General features: G+C 37.2%; 1 protein-coding gene and 1 long non-coding RNA gene across 13 annotated transcripts in view; one reads left to right on the forward strand and one right to left on the reverse strand.

The window, feature by feature from the left end:
• LOC143244168 (uncharacterized) overlaps window positions 1–19792 on the reverse strand; it is a 136679-nt gene that overhangs the window by 49582 nt on the left and 67305 nt on the right. For all 11 annotated transcript variants that reach the window (XM_076488352.1, XM_076488353.1, XM_076488350.1 and 8 more), the window contains 4 exons: window positions 10133–12074; window positions 9273–9426; window positions 6267–6319; window positions 5723–5821 (listed from right to left, as the gene is read on the reverse strand). In XM_076488352.1, the coding sequence (XP_076344467.1) occupies window positions 5723–5821; window positions 6267–6319; window positions 9273–9426; window positions 10133–12074 (2248 nt within the window). The remainder of the gene's footprint in view (window positions 1–5722; window positions 5822–6266; window positions 6320–9272; window positions 9427–10132; window positions 12075–19792) is intronic.
• The window catches only part of LOC143244169 (uncharacterized), a 54377-nt gene continuing 34699 nt past the window's right edge, over window positions 115–19792 (forward strand). The window contains exons 1-3 of one of the 2 annotated variants that reach the window (XR_013024933.1): window positions 115–1272; window positions 2605–2700; window positions 6837–8090. This is a non-coding gene — a long non-coding RNA (uncharacterized LOC143244169). Of the gene's footprint in view, window positions 1273–2604; window positions 2701–6836; window positions 8091–19792 lie in introns of those variants that run through there. The other variant, XR_013024934.1, reaches the window with a different exon arrangement.

The raw sequence follows: 19792 nt of genomic DNA on the forward strand, positions 1-19792 counted from the left end.
TGCACGTAGTGCTGACGTAGAGCGATTCTGACCAATAACGACGATTCACAATGTTGTTATGATTTTTTCTTTCGAATTTGTCAGAAACAATCACACCAAGATCGTCCACACGTTGGTTAGCGAGGTCGAAGTGTGAATCTGAGTATGCAATGTTCGCGATCCGTTGCCACAGGAACGCGCTCCACCTTTGGGAACGTGTGTATGTTATAAACTCTTTATATAGAATTAAATATAGATCAGTAGAATTTGTAACAAATTTCAAAAGCAAACAAGGTTACCAGAAATAACTGTACTAAAATTTATAATAACCAAACGTAACAATTAGAGTCGTGACAGAAGTGAACAATAACCAAATGTAAGAGTAAGAGATAAGATAAAATTCAACAATAGTAATAATAATAAAATGTAATAACTGTAGGGGGCACTCGGTAGAGGGCATACCTCTGCCACACAGTTTTTTTTTTTAATATCGCTTAAAGCTACACGAGGGCTATCTGCGCTAGCCATCCCTAATTTAGCAGTGTAAGACTAAAGCACTCGACTCGTAATTCGAGGGTCGGGAATTCAAATCTCCGTCACATGAAACATGCTCGCCATTTCAGTCGTGGGGGCGTTATAATGTTACGGTCAATCCCACTATTCGTTGGTAAAAATAATAGTCCAAGAGTTGGCAGTGAGTGGTGATGACTAGCTGCCTTCCCTCTAGTCTTACATTGCAAAATTAGGGACGGTTAGCGCAGATAACCCTTGTGTAGCTTTGCACGAAATTCAAACTAAATTATTTTAATCAACAATTTTGAGACAATTAAAAAAATTAAAGAAATAAAATAAAAGTAGGCCACCTACAAACTAGACATCACATTAGTGAGAAACTCGCTAATAAACATTGAAAGGGTAATTTATGTAAATGTTGTTTAAGTTAGTTCCTTCTGATGAAAGTGTGATTTGCTGTGGAACTTAAAGAGAAATAATATATTCGCACAAAATGTATTGGTGAATGATACATGGACATTGCCGTGATAAAGGCCTGAGTAAGTGCGGGTTACTCTGGTCCTCATGTAATATATATTTATGCATACATTAAACAGTTGAGATAAACAAAGTAAAGGAAGGTGGAAGAGATTAAGTGTACCTGATCCTCCTGGGTATATAAATACCCAAACAACGAGAGAGAAGGAAAGAGGGTTTTGAGGCATCACAAGCAACGTGGTACAGAAAGAAGCAGCTCAGAAAATTGTATTCAAAACTGAAATCGGATCATGGATCCCAAAGGTAGTTTTAAAGTTTATAATCCTAAAATAATAAGTTTTCCCATTACACTGTTGAAGAGTGTCTTTTTAATAAAATGTGATTTTATAGTAGTTTCATTATAAATTTTATTTACGTTGTTATTGTAAAAATGTGTTTTCCTACTATATTTCTGTAGCAAAACGTGTTTCCTACCATAGTTACAATGTAATATGTTTTAGAAGAACGTGTTTCCTACCATAGTTATGGAGTAATATATTTTTAAATGAACGTGTTTCCCACCATAGTCATACAGAGTTATATGTTTTCATCTATGATTCTTCTGGAGAAAATGGTGCCCTCTATTGTTCTCTTGAATGGAGATTTTTCACCAGTGGCTCAACGATAAATTTCAGCTTTTTTAGTTTATAGCAAAGTCACAATGGGCATCTTGTGATGTGTCCATCACGGGGAATTGAACCTCGGATTTTAGCGTTGTAACTCTTAAAAACCTAGCTTCAATACTTATGGTGGGCACAACAGATAGCCCATTGTGTAGCTTTATGCTCAACAATAGTGAGTTTTTGATTTTCCCAAGAATTCCCTTAGCATCTTTGGCGGTTACAGTGTTAAACTTGAGTTCTTACTAAACATTCATATTAAAAAAAATCCTTTTCTAGCACGACGTTTTAAAAAAGTCCCCCTGTAAGTCTCCCGATTCACAAAGCTAAAGTCAGGGGTTCGATTCCCCTCGGTGGATACAGCAGATAGCCTGATATGGCTTTGCTATAAGAAAAACACACACGCCTTAAAAAAGAAAAATTCTGACATTATTAAAAACGAGCATTTTTTACACACGTATAATACGAAAAATTTTTATCTGGTTAGTTGCTTATAACAAGAATATATATATATATACATATATTTCAATCCATAAATTCAAAGTTTGTAGATTGTTATCATAAAAACACTTGGATTGAACAAGCTAGTTCAACAGAAGGTTGAAAATAACAAAACAAGCTTACTATACGACACCGTCGAAACATTCAGTAGCCTATAACAGGGGCAATCGTTGTTCCCTAATTTGCATAATTATAACCATGGTGAAAAAACGTTAAACTCGACTAGAGGAATACAAATAACTTCAGTTTGTGCACATTAACATGACACAATAAATCTTTTTGTTATCTACTGTTATTTCACTATTATTAAACCTTATATCCGATTAACTTACTAACGCATGTAATAAGGAATTTCAGTGAATGTTAGTTAACCTTGACATTTCGATATTATTTTATTTTTATATCACTTGCGTACCATTGTTCGCCGTTGAAACTAACAATGTTAACACGCTCTACTGTTAATGGTGTCACCTAGCAACCAGATATGCTGACGTTTGTCTTCCAAGATCTGCACTGCAGTTTTATCTTTTGCTGGCAACTGGAACTAAAGACGTGCATGGGACTGTACAGGGTAACTACATTATATCATTATTTGTTAAACTGTCCTCCATTTCTATTGTTACCATGAGTTGCCCTAACGAACGAGGTCAGTGACCTCTCAGTTTATTTGTGACGATATAGTTTAAGTTGTGCTAGAATTCAACGTTCATTTTTAGCGTGGGAAAAGCTGCGTAACTAAATATATGTACCATGATTGTCAGAAAGGTAATGCGCTGGCCAACAGATGTCGCCTATTTTGTCCTAAAATAAATAGTTTGAAGTTCAAGTTAACACAATAAAAGAAACTAAAATGTGAAAAAATAAGTTATATTTCGCACAATTTCACTAAAAAAAATACGTCGGACTGACCTAAGATCGAGAGTAATTGGTCAATTATAACTAAAAACGTGGTATACTGTAATATAAAGTTTCAAACATTAAGGAACAGTGCTAATAGATATCTACACGCTTATTTATCAAAACTGAAAATGATTTCTCTTCAGTTACACACAACAGTATCTTCAGAATAAGAACTAATGTTCCTAAACGACAAAATCATGCCAGAAGTGCAACATAACGGTTTGGGGAAAATTTGGTTATTTTAATAGAAAAAATTTACAGATGCTGCGAAAGATAATTTTCTGTTCTAGCGCTAAGTTTAGAAATTTTTAGTACAAAAACCAACAACAAAAACTGTGCAGCAATAATTAACAGTTTTTAACCGTTTCTTTTATGTTAACAATACTATTTTAATTTTCTTTTTCTTTATTTATTATAATATTGTGACGAATACAAGGTTCTCTCCACGTTGATGTAATTTCGAAGAGATTACACGTAAATAAGAAGTTCGGTTTGCCATCTATCGAGCACATTTTAAACTATTTGGATAACATGAAATTATGAAAAAACGATTCAAAATAAAAAAATCTGTAACAGCAGCTACTCATACAACTTATTAAAACGTTATGAAAAACTAAAGCAGTATCAATAATTTAATAAAGTAGCACAGAATGTTCAACAAAAACGTCACACTACTCTAAAATGTTATGCCTAGTTCTAAGTTTTTTTAAATTACCACTTACAGTTTTCTTACATACGTATCAGACGTCTATGTGTATGCATTCATGGTCCCCTTTTCTTTGCATAAATATACCTTCGATATTCGTTGTTTTACGATTTATTTGCCAAGAGGAAAGTTATTAATTTGACCTCAAATTGTTTTGTTAATCTTTACTTAGCTTTAAAAATGATATCGTAATACACAAATAAAAATTTTCGATCTGGATTTTTGTTTTTTTGCCAGATGTAAACATTCAAACGACTTGCCTTTTTCATGAATCACATTTCTGGAACAGTTACACTTTTGGTCAACTTTACACGAGTTAAGTCTTCGCTAGGTCCGAGTTATGGCTCTGATACAGAACTGGGAATCTCATGATTCCGGGCTCGAGACGTGGTGCTACGAAACAAGTTTCGATCTTTCGGCTATGGGTGCATTATGATAATGACAGTCAATTTCATTATCTGGTACAGCTTAACCGCTTTAGACGGCTAGAGCTGTCAAATGGTTATTTTTCCTTATGGTCTATAATTCAAAATTAGAGATGGCTACAGCAAAACAAACGTGCTTTTGACTTAGTAGTTTAGACTATTATGTGCACAGGGTGTCGTTAAGACGAACAAAGATCTGGATTAATATGCGAGTGAAACAGGAATACCCATGGAACCATAGAAAACTATGTATAATTGGTATTATTTTTTTCCCCATCAAATTTTGGAGATCCCTAGACAATCAAGAATAATACATATATAACAGTAGCTCCCAAACTTTGCAGACACGTATAAAACTTTGTTGTGCCTAATTTTAAAAAATAAAAACCTGACTCATACATTTAATAGTATTTCACAGGTTGTTGTTCGATAAATGTTTTGAATTTTTAATACACAAATCTCTTTAATTCTAAGGTACTATTTATTGTTCACACAGCATAAAATTTCACAGTCCTCTTCAAGTGTGTCTCTTTCACAACCACTTTGAAAATTTTACACTGAAGGAACAGTAAAGAATACCTTAGAATTAAAATGTTTAAAAAAACTCCCCAGTGGCTCAGCGGCATGTCTGTGGACTTTACCACTAAAAACTGCGCTTCGTGGTCCGGCATGACCAGGTGGTTGAGGCATTCAACTCGTAATCCGAAGATCGCGGGTTCGAATCCAACGTCACACCAAACATGCTCGCCCTTTCAGCCGTGGAGGCATTATAATGTGACAGTCAATCCAATATTTCAAGAGTTGGCGGTGGGTAGTGATGACTAGTTGCTTTTCATCTAGTCTTACATTGCTAAATTTGGGACGGCTAGCGCAGATAGCCATTGTATTTGGTTTGTTTTGAATTTCGCGCAAAGCTACACGAGGGATATTTGCGCTAGTGGTCCCTAATTTAGCAGCGTAAGACTAGAGAGAAGACAGCGAATCATCACCACCCACCGCTAATTCTTGGACTACTCTTTCACCAACGAATAGTGGGATTGACCGTCACTCATAACGACCCCACGGCTGAAAGAACGAGCATGTTTGGTGTGACGGCGATTCGAACCATCGACCCTCGGATTACTAGTCGAGTGCCTTAACCACCTGGCCATACCGGGCCCTAAAAATAAGGAGAGTAGGGTAAAAAACACGCGGGATGCTCAAACTTGTTACAGTTTTATAATTCTTACAATAAGTTTTTCGTGTACCCCCGATATTGGCACCAGTTGTAAACGTATAACAGTTTGATAATCTCCGGTGTATAATACACAGTGAAAGAAAAACAAAAAAACAAACCAAAATCACGAGTAACTCTTCCGATTAGTTACTTTGAAAATTTGTAATTTTTAAGCCTAAAAAAATTATTGTCCTCCAATAACGCCAAAATATGGGCTGCGATACCTTGTGACGGACACAGCGCAGACAGTTAGTTGTGTAGTTTTACGACGGAACAAAGAATTAAAGAGAAACTGATAAACCTTAATACAACAATATACGTCGCTCAATAAAATAACAATGCTTACATTGGTTGTCAGTTGTGAAGTCAAAGTAGCCACTTTTTCGTTTGCTTGCTCTAGTTTCCTTCGCAACTTTTTAATCTCGTGAGCATATTTCTCGTCAGTCTGTAAACAAAATGATTCATTTTCATGAATACTGTTCCCTTTTTTATTTTATGTAGATTTACTTACATAACGACAGTGTTTTGTTTTACAATTATAGATGTCATAAAAAACACTAGTATTAGGCCTAATTAATTTTTAGGCAATACATTCTTTATCTTGTCCATTAGTGATTTTCAAGAAAGTGTAATTATAGTACTCCAACCGCACTTCATTTGCCATATCAACTGACGACGACGCGTTTTCCCCAATCCAGAGTTCTTTAAGCCAAATGTGTATTATTGTTATTACAATTTGTAGTAATTAACATTATTAACTGGTGGTCTATTACATCCCTTATTTGTTTAAATAACAGAGTTACATACTTGTTATCTTTTTCAACAAAGGTAAAATTGAAAAGAGAATCCTTCAGAGATAAATTAATTTCGGTTTATTTCCCTAGACTTACCGTTAAATATAAGGAAGAGGTCGTTGATGCCAGAGACAGAGACGATCCGTGCACTGGACGAAACAAAAATATATTTATTAATTTAACTCCCTCCAAAATTAACTATCAATCGCACCGATAAAAACTATTAGCAGTGTTATGAAATTAAAAATTAATACACAAATATAGCGTAAGTAACGTTGTTCGAGCTATATTGACAAAATACCGGTTAATAATGCTGAGGTAGTTGTTATTTCGCATTAAACATAGAGCTACACAATGGGTTATCTGCGCTCTACCCACTACGGGTATCGGAACTAGGTTTTCAGTGTTGTAAATCTGCAGACATTCCATTGTACCATTGGAGGGCTGCTGAGATAAAGATATGCACATTAGTAAAATATAGATACAAGAGACAAGGTTATAGCCCTCGAGTGGTGTTCAAAACACAAACAAACAAATATAGTTATTTTTGAGATAGAAATTTATTTTACAATATCCTTTTTGAATTTCTATTTTTTTTCACCTATTTGTTTTGTATCTGAAAGGTTACTGTTTATGGATATGATTTGTTTGTTTGTTTTCTCATAGCAAAGTCACATCGAGCTGAGCCCACCGAGGGTTATGGATGTGAACTTCGAGTTTAAGAAATCATTTAACAAGTTGCCACATAAAGAAGACTTCTCAAAAAACTACTTCTTAGTATGTGTGTGTGAGTAGGCAAGTTGGTCCATTGGATAGAAGAGTGGCTAGATGGAGTTCTGTCAAACTGGATTAATGTCACAAATGGTGTACCTCAGAGCTTTCCGATTTACACCAATGACATAAATGGTCAATAAGTTATTTAAATTTACTGATGATATCAAGATCTTGGGTGTTGCTGGCTGTGAGTGGTATAACTGTTACTTTACAATATGATTTAGGTCATTCAGTGAGTTGGGAGGTAGGTTTAATTAAAATAAATGTAAGATGTTGATTATCATAATTTGAATTATAAGTATAATTTGGATAGGAATAACAGTGTCATGAAAGAAAGGGATCTTGGTGTAATGGTTTATTAGTTTCTGAAGCCATCCAAGCAGTGTGTTCTTGCTAGTGGTAGGGTAAATAGGATTTTAGGTTGTATCAACAGAAATATTGAATATAAGTATAAAGAGGTTATGGTTACATTGCATAGGTCACTGGTCAGGTCACATATGGGTATTGTGTTCAGTCTTGGTTTGTTTTGAATTTCGTGCAAAGCAACACGAGGGCTATCTGCGCTAGCCGTCCATAATTTAACAGTGTAAGACTAGAGGAAACGCAGCTAGTCATCACCACCCACCGCCAACTCTTGGGCTACTCTTTTACTAACGAATAATGGGACTAACCGTGACATTATAACGCCCCCACGGCTAAAAGGGCGATTATGTTTGGTGTGATGGGAATTCTAACCTGCAACCTTCGGATTACGAGTTGAGTGCCTTAACTATCTTAGGAAAGACACTGAATTGCTGGAAGTGGCTTAGAGGATGGTTACTAAAATGGTGCCTGGGGTGGAGAGTTCGTTATACAAGGACAGGTCTAAAAGTTCTGAAATTGTTTTTCTTACAAAAATAAACGTTAAAGAGGATTTTTAAGATTGTTGGGGAATTATTTACTTTCTGACATATTTTTCTATTATACTAAACGTAGGAAATGCAAAAACCGACATTTTTTGTGGTAGAACGAAAGCTAAAAGCTTTACTATTCGTTATAATCCACCAGTTTTGGAACACAGAGGTACCACGGTGATGGTAACTGTGTTACCCAAACTACTCAGCTGTAACTAATAATAAATATTGCACCTTTTGTTGTGCCAAAAAAGGTTGGTTTTGTGGTTTTTAGCTCTTTAAATATTCTTGGGGGAGTTGATAGTGTATCACCTTTCTTCATACTTCACAGTGAGAATGGACGGACTATGGGACACATACATAAACTTTGTTACGGTAAGAGTCACCTTCCAATAAGACAACTTTGTTTTTTTTTAAAGGATGATTGGCTTTTAGATTGTTTGTTTGTTTTTGAATTTCGCACAAAGCTACTCGAGGGCTATCTGTGCTAGCCGTCCCTAATTTAGCAGTGTAAGACTAGAGGGAAGGCAGATAGTCATCACCACCCACCGCCAACTCTTGGGCTACTCTTTTACCAACGAATAATGGGATTGACCGTCACGTTATAACGCCCCCACGGCTGAAAGGGCGAGCATGTTTGGCGCGACGGGGATGCGAACCCGCGACCCTCAGATTACGAGTCGCACGCCCTAACACGCTTGGCCATGCCGGGCCATGGCTTTTAGAAAGCGTAGCTTTCAGATATATTAAATTCAATAAATTAAAGGGAAACCTTAATAAATATTTGAATGGTAAAGACTGGATATGAATTTCTTTTTAAACCTTTAGGCTAGTGGATGAGATGGCCTAGTTGGGCCTATCGGTCCCTTTTTATCCATAAATCTCATTTTACGTGTCAATGAGTTTTCTTGAAACAATGTTTTCACACCTTTTAGAAATGTGTGTTAAATGTTGAATCTCAAAATAACAATCTTGTTTCTCTTCGGGCCCGATATGGCCAGATGGTTTAAAGCGTTCAACTCGTAATCTGAGGGTCGCGGGTTCGAATCCCAGCCGTATCAAACATGCTCGCCCTTTCAGCCGTGGGGGCGTTATAATGTGACGGTAAATCCCATTGTTCTTTGGTAAAAGAGTAGCCCAGGAGTTTGTGGTGATGACTATTTGCCTTCCCTCTAGTTTTACTTTGCTAAATTAGGAACGGTCAGCGCAGATAACCCTCGAGTAGCTTTGCGCGAAATTCAAAATAAACAAACAAATTGTTTCTCTTCAAATTCGTTCCCTCCTTCAGTGGCTGAGTGGTAAGTCTTAAGGCTTATATCGCTAAAAATCCGGGTTTCGGTGCTCACAGCACAGACAGCCAATTGTGTAGCTTTGTGCTTAACTACAAACAAGTAGAACTCTGGAAATGTTTTCTGTTAGTCATTTTTCTACTCACTTTCGTCGTCCTTGTTGGAAAGTTTGGAAAGCGGAACTCCCATGTTAGGAGAAACAGTGTTGGCGCCCCGAATATTCGAATGAGATAATGAAGCACAAAGAGATGGAGCAAGCGGGTTGACAGGTGAGAGCGGGAACTTGTATCGCGACGCCACCTATAGGCCAAAGAGTAAAACATCATCATCAATGATAGAACTGCTATGCTATGAAAAGTATTATCAGAAAACAATAACAATAAATCTGAGAAACCAAACACAACAAAACGAAAACCTCTCATTAATTAATTTATTTTATTTTATTAAATTTAAACTAAAAATAATTAACCCTCTTTACACTGATATTATATTGGAGTTTAGAATAATGTCCATGAATTTATATCCGACAGTGACTAGAAGGTTGCTGTTATTGGTTGCATAGCATGGGACTTTTGTTCATCACGTTATTTTTAACCTCTTAAGCTTCATGTAACAAATGGAAAGTATGACAAACGGACCCTGTTAGAAAAACTCCTTAAGTGCTCTGTATAGCGCTAAAACTTTTCGTTCCAATACTTCAATTTCCCTGATTTTTAATGTATACTGAATCATAAATATTGCCTTAATTAATATATAGTTATACTACAATATATCGTTTATAAACATACCAAACGATGGCACTTACGCAGACGTCATAAAGTTTGAAATGAATCAGTGACGTGATGGGATACGCTTAACACCTTCTAAGGCAATTACATATACGATATAATATTTGAATAATAAAAATGGTGAAATACAGTACACAATTACTCAGTTAAGCGACAGTTAATGTAGAAACTTGCAGGACACAGACACACAAACACACAAACAACAACAAAAATAGTACCTGACCATGGACACCAGATGACGTAGAAGATAAGGATTCCATACTTTCTGTTTCAGTCAGACTTCCACTGTTCAACTTTCGGGTGACTGGTGCAGAATAGATGGTTCCAGATGTAGAACCTCCACAGTAACGGAGTCCAACATAAGGACTTGCTGACGAGGATTGTAAAGTAGACAGCACTTTGTGGTGATCCAGAGTGACGTAATTCCCCGTGTCTCCATCGCCGTGTTTTAGCGAAGAAAACAATCTTGGATTATACTGAGAACGTTCTTTAGGGAAGGAATGATGGTGACCCCCAGGTAGCATAACGTAGTCCGAGCTGGGAGTCGAAGCGCCACTTACTCCAGCCCGATTACCGCTGTACACGCGCTCACGCAGACTTAGGGTTGGGGACATAATTGCATAATTCTTAGCAGTTTTGCGTCCGAGTGAGTTATACTCGTTTTCAGAATATGCAGAAGAACCAAACATGTAGAAGTCATGCGAATTGGTCTGAGTATTGGCGGACACTTTAACTTTCGTCTTTCGTTCAGACCTCTTTACACCAGTGATCGGCGTGCAGTCTTTTTGGCCAGAGGGAGTACAGTCAAGGGGGATGTTTGATGGATCAGGTCGAGAACGAAAACTATTCGATATTTCTACAAGTTCATTCAAGTTAGCGCTCTCAATCCCACCGAACTCCACGGAACTATTGGTTTTCCCGCCGTTACTATTAGTTGAAGAGACAGTCGTTCTTCCTTTAATGTTGTCATTACCCACCGTTGCTCCCGAAATGGCCAATTGCCGAGAGCCCCGAATTTTTCGGATTTCGCTGGAATTTTGACCTAAGTTGTCAGGAGAATTTTTGGGTGGTTTGGGACTAGGACTTCTACCTCTGTAGTAAAGCTTTTCGCAGGTCTCCATTAGGGTTCTTTGCTGGCCATCTTCCGATCTGGTAGTTAAGATATTCTGTTTGGACCTATGTCCATCGCAGGTCTCTATTAAGGTTCGTTGTTGGCCATCTTCCGATCTGGAAGTTAGGATATTCTGTTTGGACCTATGCCCATCGCAGGTATCCATTAAGGTTCTTTGTTGGCCATCTTCTGATCTGGTAGTTAGGATATTCTGTTTGGACCTATGTCCATCGAAGGTCTCCATTAAGGTTCGTTGTTGGCCATCTTCCGATCTGGTAGTTAGGATATTCTGTTTGGACCTATGCCCATCGCAGGTCTCCATTAAGGTTCTTTGTTGGCCATTTTCCGATCTGGTAGTTAGGATATTCTGTTTGGACCTATGCCCATCGCAGGTCTCCATTAAGGTTCGTTGTTGGCCATCTTCCGATCTGGTAGTTAGGATATTCTGTTTGGACCTATGCCCATCGCAGGTCTCCATTAAGGTTCGTTGTTGGCCATCTTCTGATCTGGTAGTTAGGATATTCTGTTTGGACCTATGCCCATCGCTGCCATTAAATTTCTCAACAGATCCATTAAGCACATTATTCTTCCTACCAGATGACCCAGAGGAACAGGGCTTTTTTTCTCTTAACCTACCAACTTCTATCTCGACGTTTCGAACTCGATCGTGACTCGATCTACCTTCCCTACATCCGGAAAAGTGATGGCGTTGCTGCTGTAAGTAGTTCTTCCAAGCGGCTGAAGACATCTGCTGAAAGGTACTGGACTCAGTCTGCATCGAGCTGTCGGTTTTCTTGACGTTGTTCGATTTTCCTGATGTACCTTCCTTAGTGCCAGTTCCACTTCCTTTCCAACTACTACTTGATTTATCTTTACGAACACTAGATGGTAGCACATACGTAGAAGGCAGTTCTTCGCGTTGAGTTTTCTTCAGGTTTCCGAACATATTCATTTCGGAACTGATTGAAGATCCAGTCATGTTGTCGTCGGTGCCGAACTCTGCAATTGTATCACTGACACCACTACTGGCTGAACTACTGTCGTCAAGGCTGAAAATAAAATACTAGAAGCGATTAAAGCCACAAAATAGTCCTACGACCTAATGCTCCATATTTTCCGAATTCCAGAAACAGTTATCATAGAAATAAGGGAATATAATGTAACAGATCTGTGAGAATGAAATGTAATTCTCTGTTTATCACCTCTATCAAGTAGTGTATGTAATTCTCTGTTTGTCACCTCTATCAAGTAATGTATGTAATTATGTAATTCTCTGTTTGTCACCTCTATCAAGTAGTGTATGTAATTCTCTGTTTGTCACTTCTATCAAGTAGTGTATGTAATTATGTAATTCTCTGTTTGTCACCTCTATCAAGTAATGTATGTAATTATGTAATTCTCTGTTTGTCACCTCTATCAAGTATTGTATGTAATTATGTAATTCTCTGTTTGTCACCTCTATCAAGTAATGTATGTAATTATGTAATTCTCTGTTTGTCACCCTATCAAATAATGTATGTAATTATGTAATTCTCTGTTTGTCACCCTATCAAGTAATGTATGTAATTATGTAATTCTCTGTTTGTCACCTCTATCAAGTAATGTATGTAATTATGTAATTCTCTGTTTGTCACCTCTATCAAGTAATGTATGTAATTATGTAATTCTCTGTTTGTCACCTCTATCAAGTAGTGTATGTAATTATGTAATTCTCTGTTTGTCACCTCTATCAAGTAGTGTATGTAATTATGTAATTCTCTGTTTGTCACCTCTATCAAGTAGTGTATGTAATTATGTAATTCTCTGTTTGTCACCTCTATCAAGTAATGTATGTAATTATGTAATTCTCCTCTATCAAGTAGTGTATGTAATTATGTAATTCTCTGTTTGTCACCTCTATCAAGTAGTGTATGTAATTATGTAATTCTCTGTTTGTCACCTCTATCAAGTAGTGTATGTAATTATGTAATTCTCTGTTTGTCACCTCTATCAAGTAGTGTATGTAATTATGTAATTCTCTGTTTGTCACCTCCATCAAGTAGTGTATGTAATTATGTAATTCTCTGTTTGTCACCTCTATCAAGTAGTGTATGTAATTATGTAATTCTCTGTTTGTCACTTCTATCAAGTAGTGTATGTAATTATGTAATTCTCTGTTTGTCACCTCTATCAAGTAGTGTATGTAATTATGTAATTCTCTGTTTGTCACCTCTATCAAGTAGTGTATGTAATTATGTAATTCTCTGTTTGTCACCTCTATCAAGTAGTGTATGTAATTATGTAATTCTCTGTTTGTCACCTCTATCAAGTAGTGTATGTAATTATGTAATTCTCTGTTTGTCACCTCTATCAAGTAGTGTATGTAATTATGTAATTCTCTGTTTGTCACCTCTATCAAGTAGTGTATGTAATTATGTAATTCTCTGTTTGTCACCTCTATCAAGTAGTGTATGTAATTATGTAATTCTCTGTTTGTCACCTCTATCAAGTAGTGTATGTAATTATGTAATTCTCTGTTTGTCACCTCTATCAAGTAATGTATGTAATTATGTAATTCTCTGTTTGTCACCTCTATCAAGTAGTGTATGTAATTATGTAATTCTCTGTTTGTCACCTCTATCAAGTAATGTATGTAATTATGTAATTCTCTGTTTGTCACCTCTATCAAGTAGTGTATGTAATTATGTAATTCTCTGTTTGTCACCTCTATCAAGTAATGTATGTAATTATGTAATTCTCTGTTTGTCACCTCTATCAAGTAGTGTATGTAATTATGTAATTCTCTGTTTGTCACCTCTATCAAGTAGTGTATGTAATTATGTAATTCTCTGTTTGTCACCTCTATCAAGTAGTGTATGTAATTATGTAATTCTAAGTTTAATTTCTCACAGAAATGAAAACAAAACTTCACTTAAACAACATCATACTGTAATCACCTTCCTTTAATTCAATAACATTATGGATTTCCAGACAAAACAAGCGACAAAAAATAGCGATTATTCGCGGTAGAAACGCACTGGTTGTTCATTAAGTTCATTTCAAGTTTACTTGAAATTCTGTGCGAAGGTGCTACGAGTTACAGTTAAAGCAATAAAAACCTTTCTTTGCTTCCAATTTCTCGCTGAGCTGTTCGAGGGCTATCTGCAATCGCCTTGCCTAATTTAGTAGTGGTAGACTAGAGGGAAGACAGCTTTTAAACAGCATTCAGCATGTCACGTTATAGCTGAAGTAAAATGAAGTAAAACTGATCTCATTGAATTGTTTTCCAAACGTTGTTCAATTCAGTAAAATAATTTATTTTAGCAAACATATCGTATATCGACATTCAAAGCTAAACGACAAGTTATCTGAACTATGTCCACTGCGAGGATTGTTTGTTCGTTCGTTTTTTTTTTTAATTTCGCGCAAAACTACACGAGGGTTATCTGCGCTAGTTGTCCCTAATTTTGTAGTGTAAGACTAGAGGTAATGCAGCTAGCCATCACCACCCACCGCCAACTCTTGGGTTACTGTTTTACCAACGAATAGTGGGACTGACTACACATTATAACGTCCCCACGGCTGAAAGAGCGAGCATGTTTGGTGTGACTTGGATTCGAACCCGCGACCCTTGGCTTACGAGTCGAGCGCCCTAGTCATTAGGTCATGCTGGGATCCACTTCGGGGAATCGTCCCTCAGATTTGTGCGTTTCAAGGTCGCAAACGTATTCATGACACACACACACACACCGGGGAGGGATAGATTTCGTTACATTTTATAGAATTGTGATGGTTGTTAAGATGGTTCTTCTGACTTCATAACAAACAGGGATGCATAAACAAAGACTCATTAATTCGTGTTTTGCTAAGTGGCACATGGCGTTACCATAGTTACAATACAGCTGCAGAGGAATAATACAGTGGAAGTTGACGGACGGTGCGGTTAATCCAGAACTCGATTTTCCGTAAATTAGGCGTAAATGTAATAAAATTAAAAAAGAATTAAAATCCACTACCACTACATTACGTAGTTGTATGTTATTCTGTTTATAAATATGTAACATGAGAAGTGGTGGCCTTGCAATTGTTTCATGCAAGTTATAAATCGATATTCTGAAGACCTGGAACGAGGATACACGGTATTGATTGTTGGGCTAGAGGGCGTCATGAATACCTTTATTATATACGCATCATTTACAGGTATCTAAGTTTGTTTGCTTTACACATCTACCACCAGGAACTTACAACACTAAAACCCGAAGTTCGATTCCTGCGATGGATACAGCAAACAGCCTAACGCGACTTTGGTCTAAAACAAACAAACGCATTATACAAGCAGACACGTCCTGTCCCTTCCTACCCCCAGATTCATTAGCTCACCCCTTCTGGGTTTGTTCTTCAACTTGGATTCACGTCATTCCAGTTAAAGGCTTAATTTTATAGTATCACTCCTTACCACCAGGTATCTATCTGCATGCAAAGCGTGTAATAACTTATATTTAAACGATTTTGAGCATGCGTATCAGCAAGTTACGTCATAATAACATCTGATACACAGTTGCAGTGGAACTGATATATCAGAACTACATTTTGACATTGTTTAATGTTTCGTAAATAGTTTATTTTTTTAATTTCATGCAAAGCTACACGATGGCTATCTGCGCTAGCTGTCCCTAAATTTTCAGTGTAAGACTAGAAGAAAGGCAGCTAGTCATCAACACCCACCGCCAACTCTTGGGCTACTCTTTTACCAACGAATAGGGGGAATTGACCGTTACATTATAACACCCCCACAGCTGAAAGGGCAAGCATGTTTCGTATGAGGTGGATTGGAACCCGCGACCCTCACACTGCAAGTCGAGCGCCCTATCCGCTTGGCCCATTTCGTAAATAGTGGGATGCCATCGAAATTTTATCGCTTTTGGAAAAGAATATATAACAGCTCTTTCCGATGTAAAATATTCGTAAACTCAGGACAATAAAACTTCTTAAGATCGGGGATTTTTGAACTTCAAACACAAAGATATAATCTTTAGTAAATGGAACTCGAAAGCAAAAGTATGCGAACCAATCGGGAACCGTCCAGAAAGAGACATACAACAAGTTGTACATTCCAGCCGTACAACTGGTGAGAAACGTGCAACATCTTGTAGCCTGTGAGAATTCACAAACACAAAAGCCATTCGGGTACCCCAAGCAACATTATGCAACACAATCAAGAATGATCACCGTCTGGCCAACAACAAAGTGGTTTATCGAGTTAAGGTTTCCAGTCAAACCCCCCTCACCTGTCACAAACCTTAAACAAATGGAGCATGAAACGGGTATTTATGCTCTTCAATACCAATAAAGTCGCAGAACTCCTGGGAAAACCCTTGTCCTCGTATACCAGACGGATAATGGAAGGCCTGCAAAAGATGTGGTGTGCTTTGGACTCGACGAGCCTTTTGTAGTAGAAACCATGTTGCAAAGCTATTATCAAGATTCACGGTTGTCAGATGGAGTTGATATTGGAAGGCCAAGGTTCGAAACGCAAAATGTTGCTAAGCACTCCAAGGACTTTCAGTTCTGGACGCGTTATAAAAGTGACAGTCGTTCTCGTTATTGGATACAAACAGTCGAACAATGCCCTCCTGGCGGAGGATGCTTCTAACTACAGTACTGTGCAAAAGTGACAGGACAAGAGAATATTTTGTCATTTTTTCCATTTTGTGTGGCTAATTTTTCGATGCCATTACATAATGTAAATTTCAACACTATGATAATGTTTCACTGATTTCTGTTGACAGTTGAATGAACCAGGGTGAAAATACTTATCATTCTTTAGAATTCCCAAATACTTGTACTAAGGACATGTCACGAGTGTTCTGCTTGAATGAACACGCCAAATGTAGGGTCTCAAATAACTGTCATCGTATCCCACGTAGTATCTTAACTATATTGAAAGAAGCTTGGAAGGAGCCTTGTTTGTTGAAAGTTAAATACAAAACTACACAATAGGCTATCCGTGCTGCCCGCCACAGGTATCGAAATCCGATTTCTAGTGGTTTAAGTCCGCAGACACATCACTGTGCCACTAGGAGGGCAACAAGGAACTAGCTCGTGGCACCGGTATATGCTGGAATAAATCAATTTAATAGCACTCCACAAATAAATCAGGATAAAAACAGTGTTTAACATACATATTCAGTTTTGTTATCATACTATGGTACCAAAAAGCGTAGAGAATTGTCTGTTATGGGACGTTATAAGAGATAATCAGTCACACTATTCACTGGTAAAAAAAGTACCCCAAGAGTTGGCGGTAGGTTTTGTTGACCAACTGTCTCCATTCTAGTCTTTCACTGCTGAACCAGGGACGGCTGGTGCAGACAACCATCTTTAGCTTTACGCGAAGTTTAAAACAAACCAAACAATTTATTTCACAGCCATTTCATTGCATCCTTCTCGCTAGGTATCTGTATCTCCCCTGTATTAAATAATCAAACTGTCATATCGTTACGTAAAGACGAGAAACCATACACTTAAGCTATTTTTAAGTGGGATAGAAACTGAGGTGAAAGTATCAGAGGCTGATATAGGTAGATCGGCAGACAAATTTGTCACTTAATTCATGCAAAGAGGATACTTTGTTAGCGCAGTAAAAAACGTCAACTATTTATACTCTTTGGTTAAAGGGGGGGGGAGAAAAAATCAACAGTGACATAGCGGTATGTTTGCGGACTTACACTGCGAGAAACCGTGATTGGCAGAGCACAGGTAGGCCATTGTATAGCTTTGCGCTTATCTACAAACAAATGGTAAAAAGACAACAAATTAAATAATGTTTGAAAATAGTTTAACATTCTACCACAATTATATTAAACATAGCCAATATAATGGTTAATTATCCTTAGACATGCAGATTAGAATACTTACAAAAAATTCAAGACATCGTTTAAGATTTTGTTTATAATTGTGAACATCCTTATTTCTTATTATTTTTAGGACCCGACATGGCCAGGTGGTTAAGGCGTGCGACTCGTAATCTGAGGGTCGCGGGTTCGCATCCCCGTCGCGCTAAACATGCTCGCCATTTCAGCCGTAGGGGCGTTATAATGTAACGGTCAATCCCACTATTCGTTGATAAAAAAAAGTAGCCCAAGAGTTGGCGGTGGGTGGTGATGACTAGCTGCCTTCCCTCTAGTCTTACACTGCTAAATTAGGGACGGCTAGCACAGATAGCCCTCGAGTAGCTTTGTGCGAAATTCAAAAACAAACAAACGTATTATTTTTATTTAATATTATAATCATCTTTGTCCTCCATGAGTCTCAGAAAGTCCAGTTAGGCCTAATATTAATTCGGAAAACTTAACCTTCTTTGCCCTCTTTCATTGAAAGAATAAATCGAATTGGCAAAAAATTACGCCTTAATTTGGGAACTGAATATTTAGATTTGTTTGTTTTTAAAATTTCGCGCAAAGCTATACGAGAGTTATCTGCGCTAGCCGACCCTAATTTAGCAGTATAAGACTAGAGGGAAGGCAACTAGTCATCACCGCCCACCGCCAACTCTTGGGCGACTCTTCTTTGCCAATGGATAGTGGGATTGACCGTAACATTATAATGCCCCCACGACTGAAAGAGCAAGCATATTTGGTTAAATGAGAAAAGAAATATTCGTATATTTATAAAATAAGTCTAGATGTTATCAAATTTCTTAACTGGTCAATGTTATGTTTTTAGCTGTACATATATACTTGAGAATTATAAACAGTATATATATATATATATATATATATATGGGGTATAATTTTGGCATATGATAAGTATACCACATTTTATAATAACACACATTATATTTAGAGATCGTATTAATAAATAATATAAAATTAATAATTATGAGAAACAATAAAAACAAGTATAACCTTGTCATCACACCATACCGTTCCTACATGGTAATCTATTACCTCACACACAAAAAGCTTAACCCAGATAGCGGGAGATTGCTTTTAGCCTTATTCACCACGTTTAATGCCAGGGTGTCTTGTTGCCATCGATACAACGAAAAAGGGCGTCTTTATCAGCTAAGCCTTTTAGGAAATCGATTGCAGCAAAATGCAGTGCCACAATCGTTAAAAATAACTTAGATTTCACCAGTTCGCACTGTAAGTACAAGTAAATATAAGTTATTTTGTAAATTACAAGTATAATTTCTTTCTCTGTTTATGACAACCTTAGTTCTATTGTGATTGCAGGTTATCAATACATTGCGAAAAAAAAACAATATTTTATTTTTACCTACACTGAAACGTTTTTTTTTGTTTGTTTGTTTTTAAATTTCGCACAAAGCTACTCGAGGGCTATCTGTGCTAGCCGTCCCTAATTTAGCAGTGTAAGACTAGAGGGAAGGCAGCTAGTCATCACCACCCACCGCCAACTCTTGGGCTACTCTTTTACCAACGAATAGTGGGATTGACCGTCACATTATAACGCCCCCACGCTGAAAGGGCGAGCATGTTTGGCGCGACGGGGATGCGAACCCGCAACCCTCAGATTACGTGTCGCACGCCTTAACACGCTTGGCCATGCCGGGCCACTACACTGAAACAAAGCAGCCCTTAGGCCTAATCAATTTTTTAAAAAATGGAATATTTTGTTTTGTATTACAGACAAAGCAGTCCTTCAGTGACAAATATCATAAACATTAAAATTACGTTACGTATTTAATTAAACAAACAAAGTAATCTGTAGGCCTAACATTCGGGATAAAAGAAACAACAAAAGATTAGATTATTTTATGCATTTA

The sequence above is a fragment of the Tachypleus tridentatus genome, chromosome 2, assembly GCF_004210375.1.
Source record: "Tachypleus tridentatus isolate NWPU-2018 chromosome 2, ASM421037v1, whole genome shotgun sequence".
NCBI classification, from domain to species: domain Eukaryota; kingdom Metazoa; phylum Arthropoda; class Merostomata; order Xiphosura; family Limulidae; genus Tachypleus; species Tachypleus tridentatus.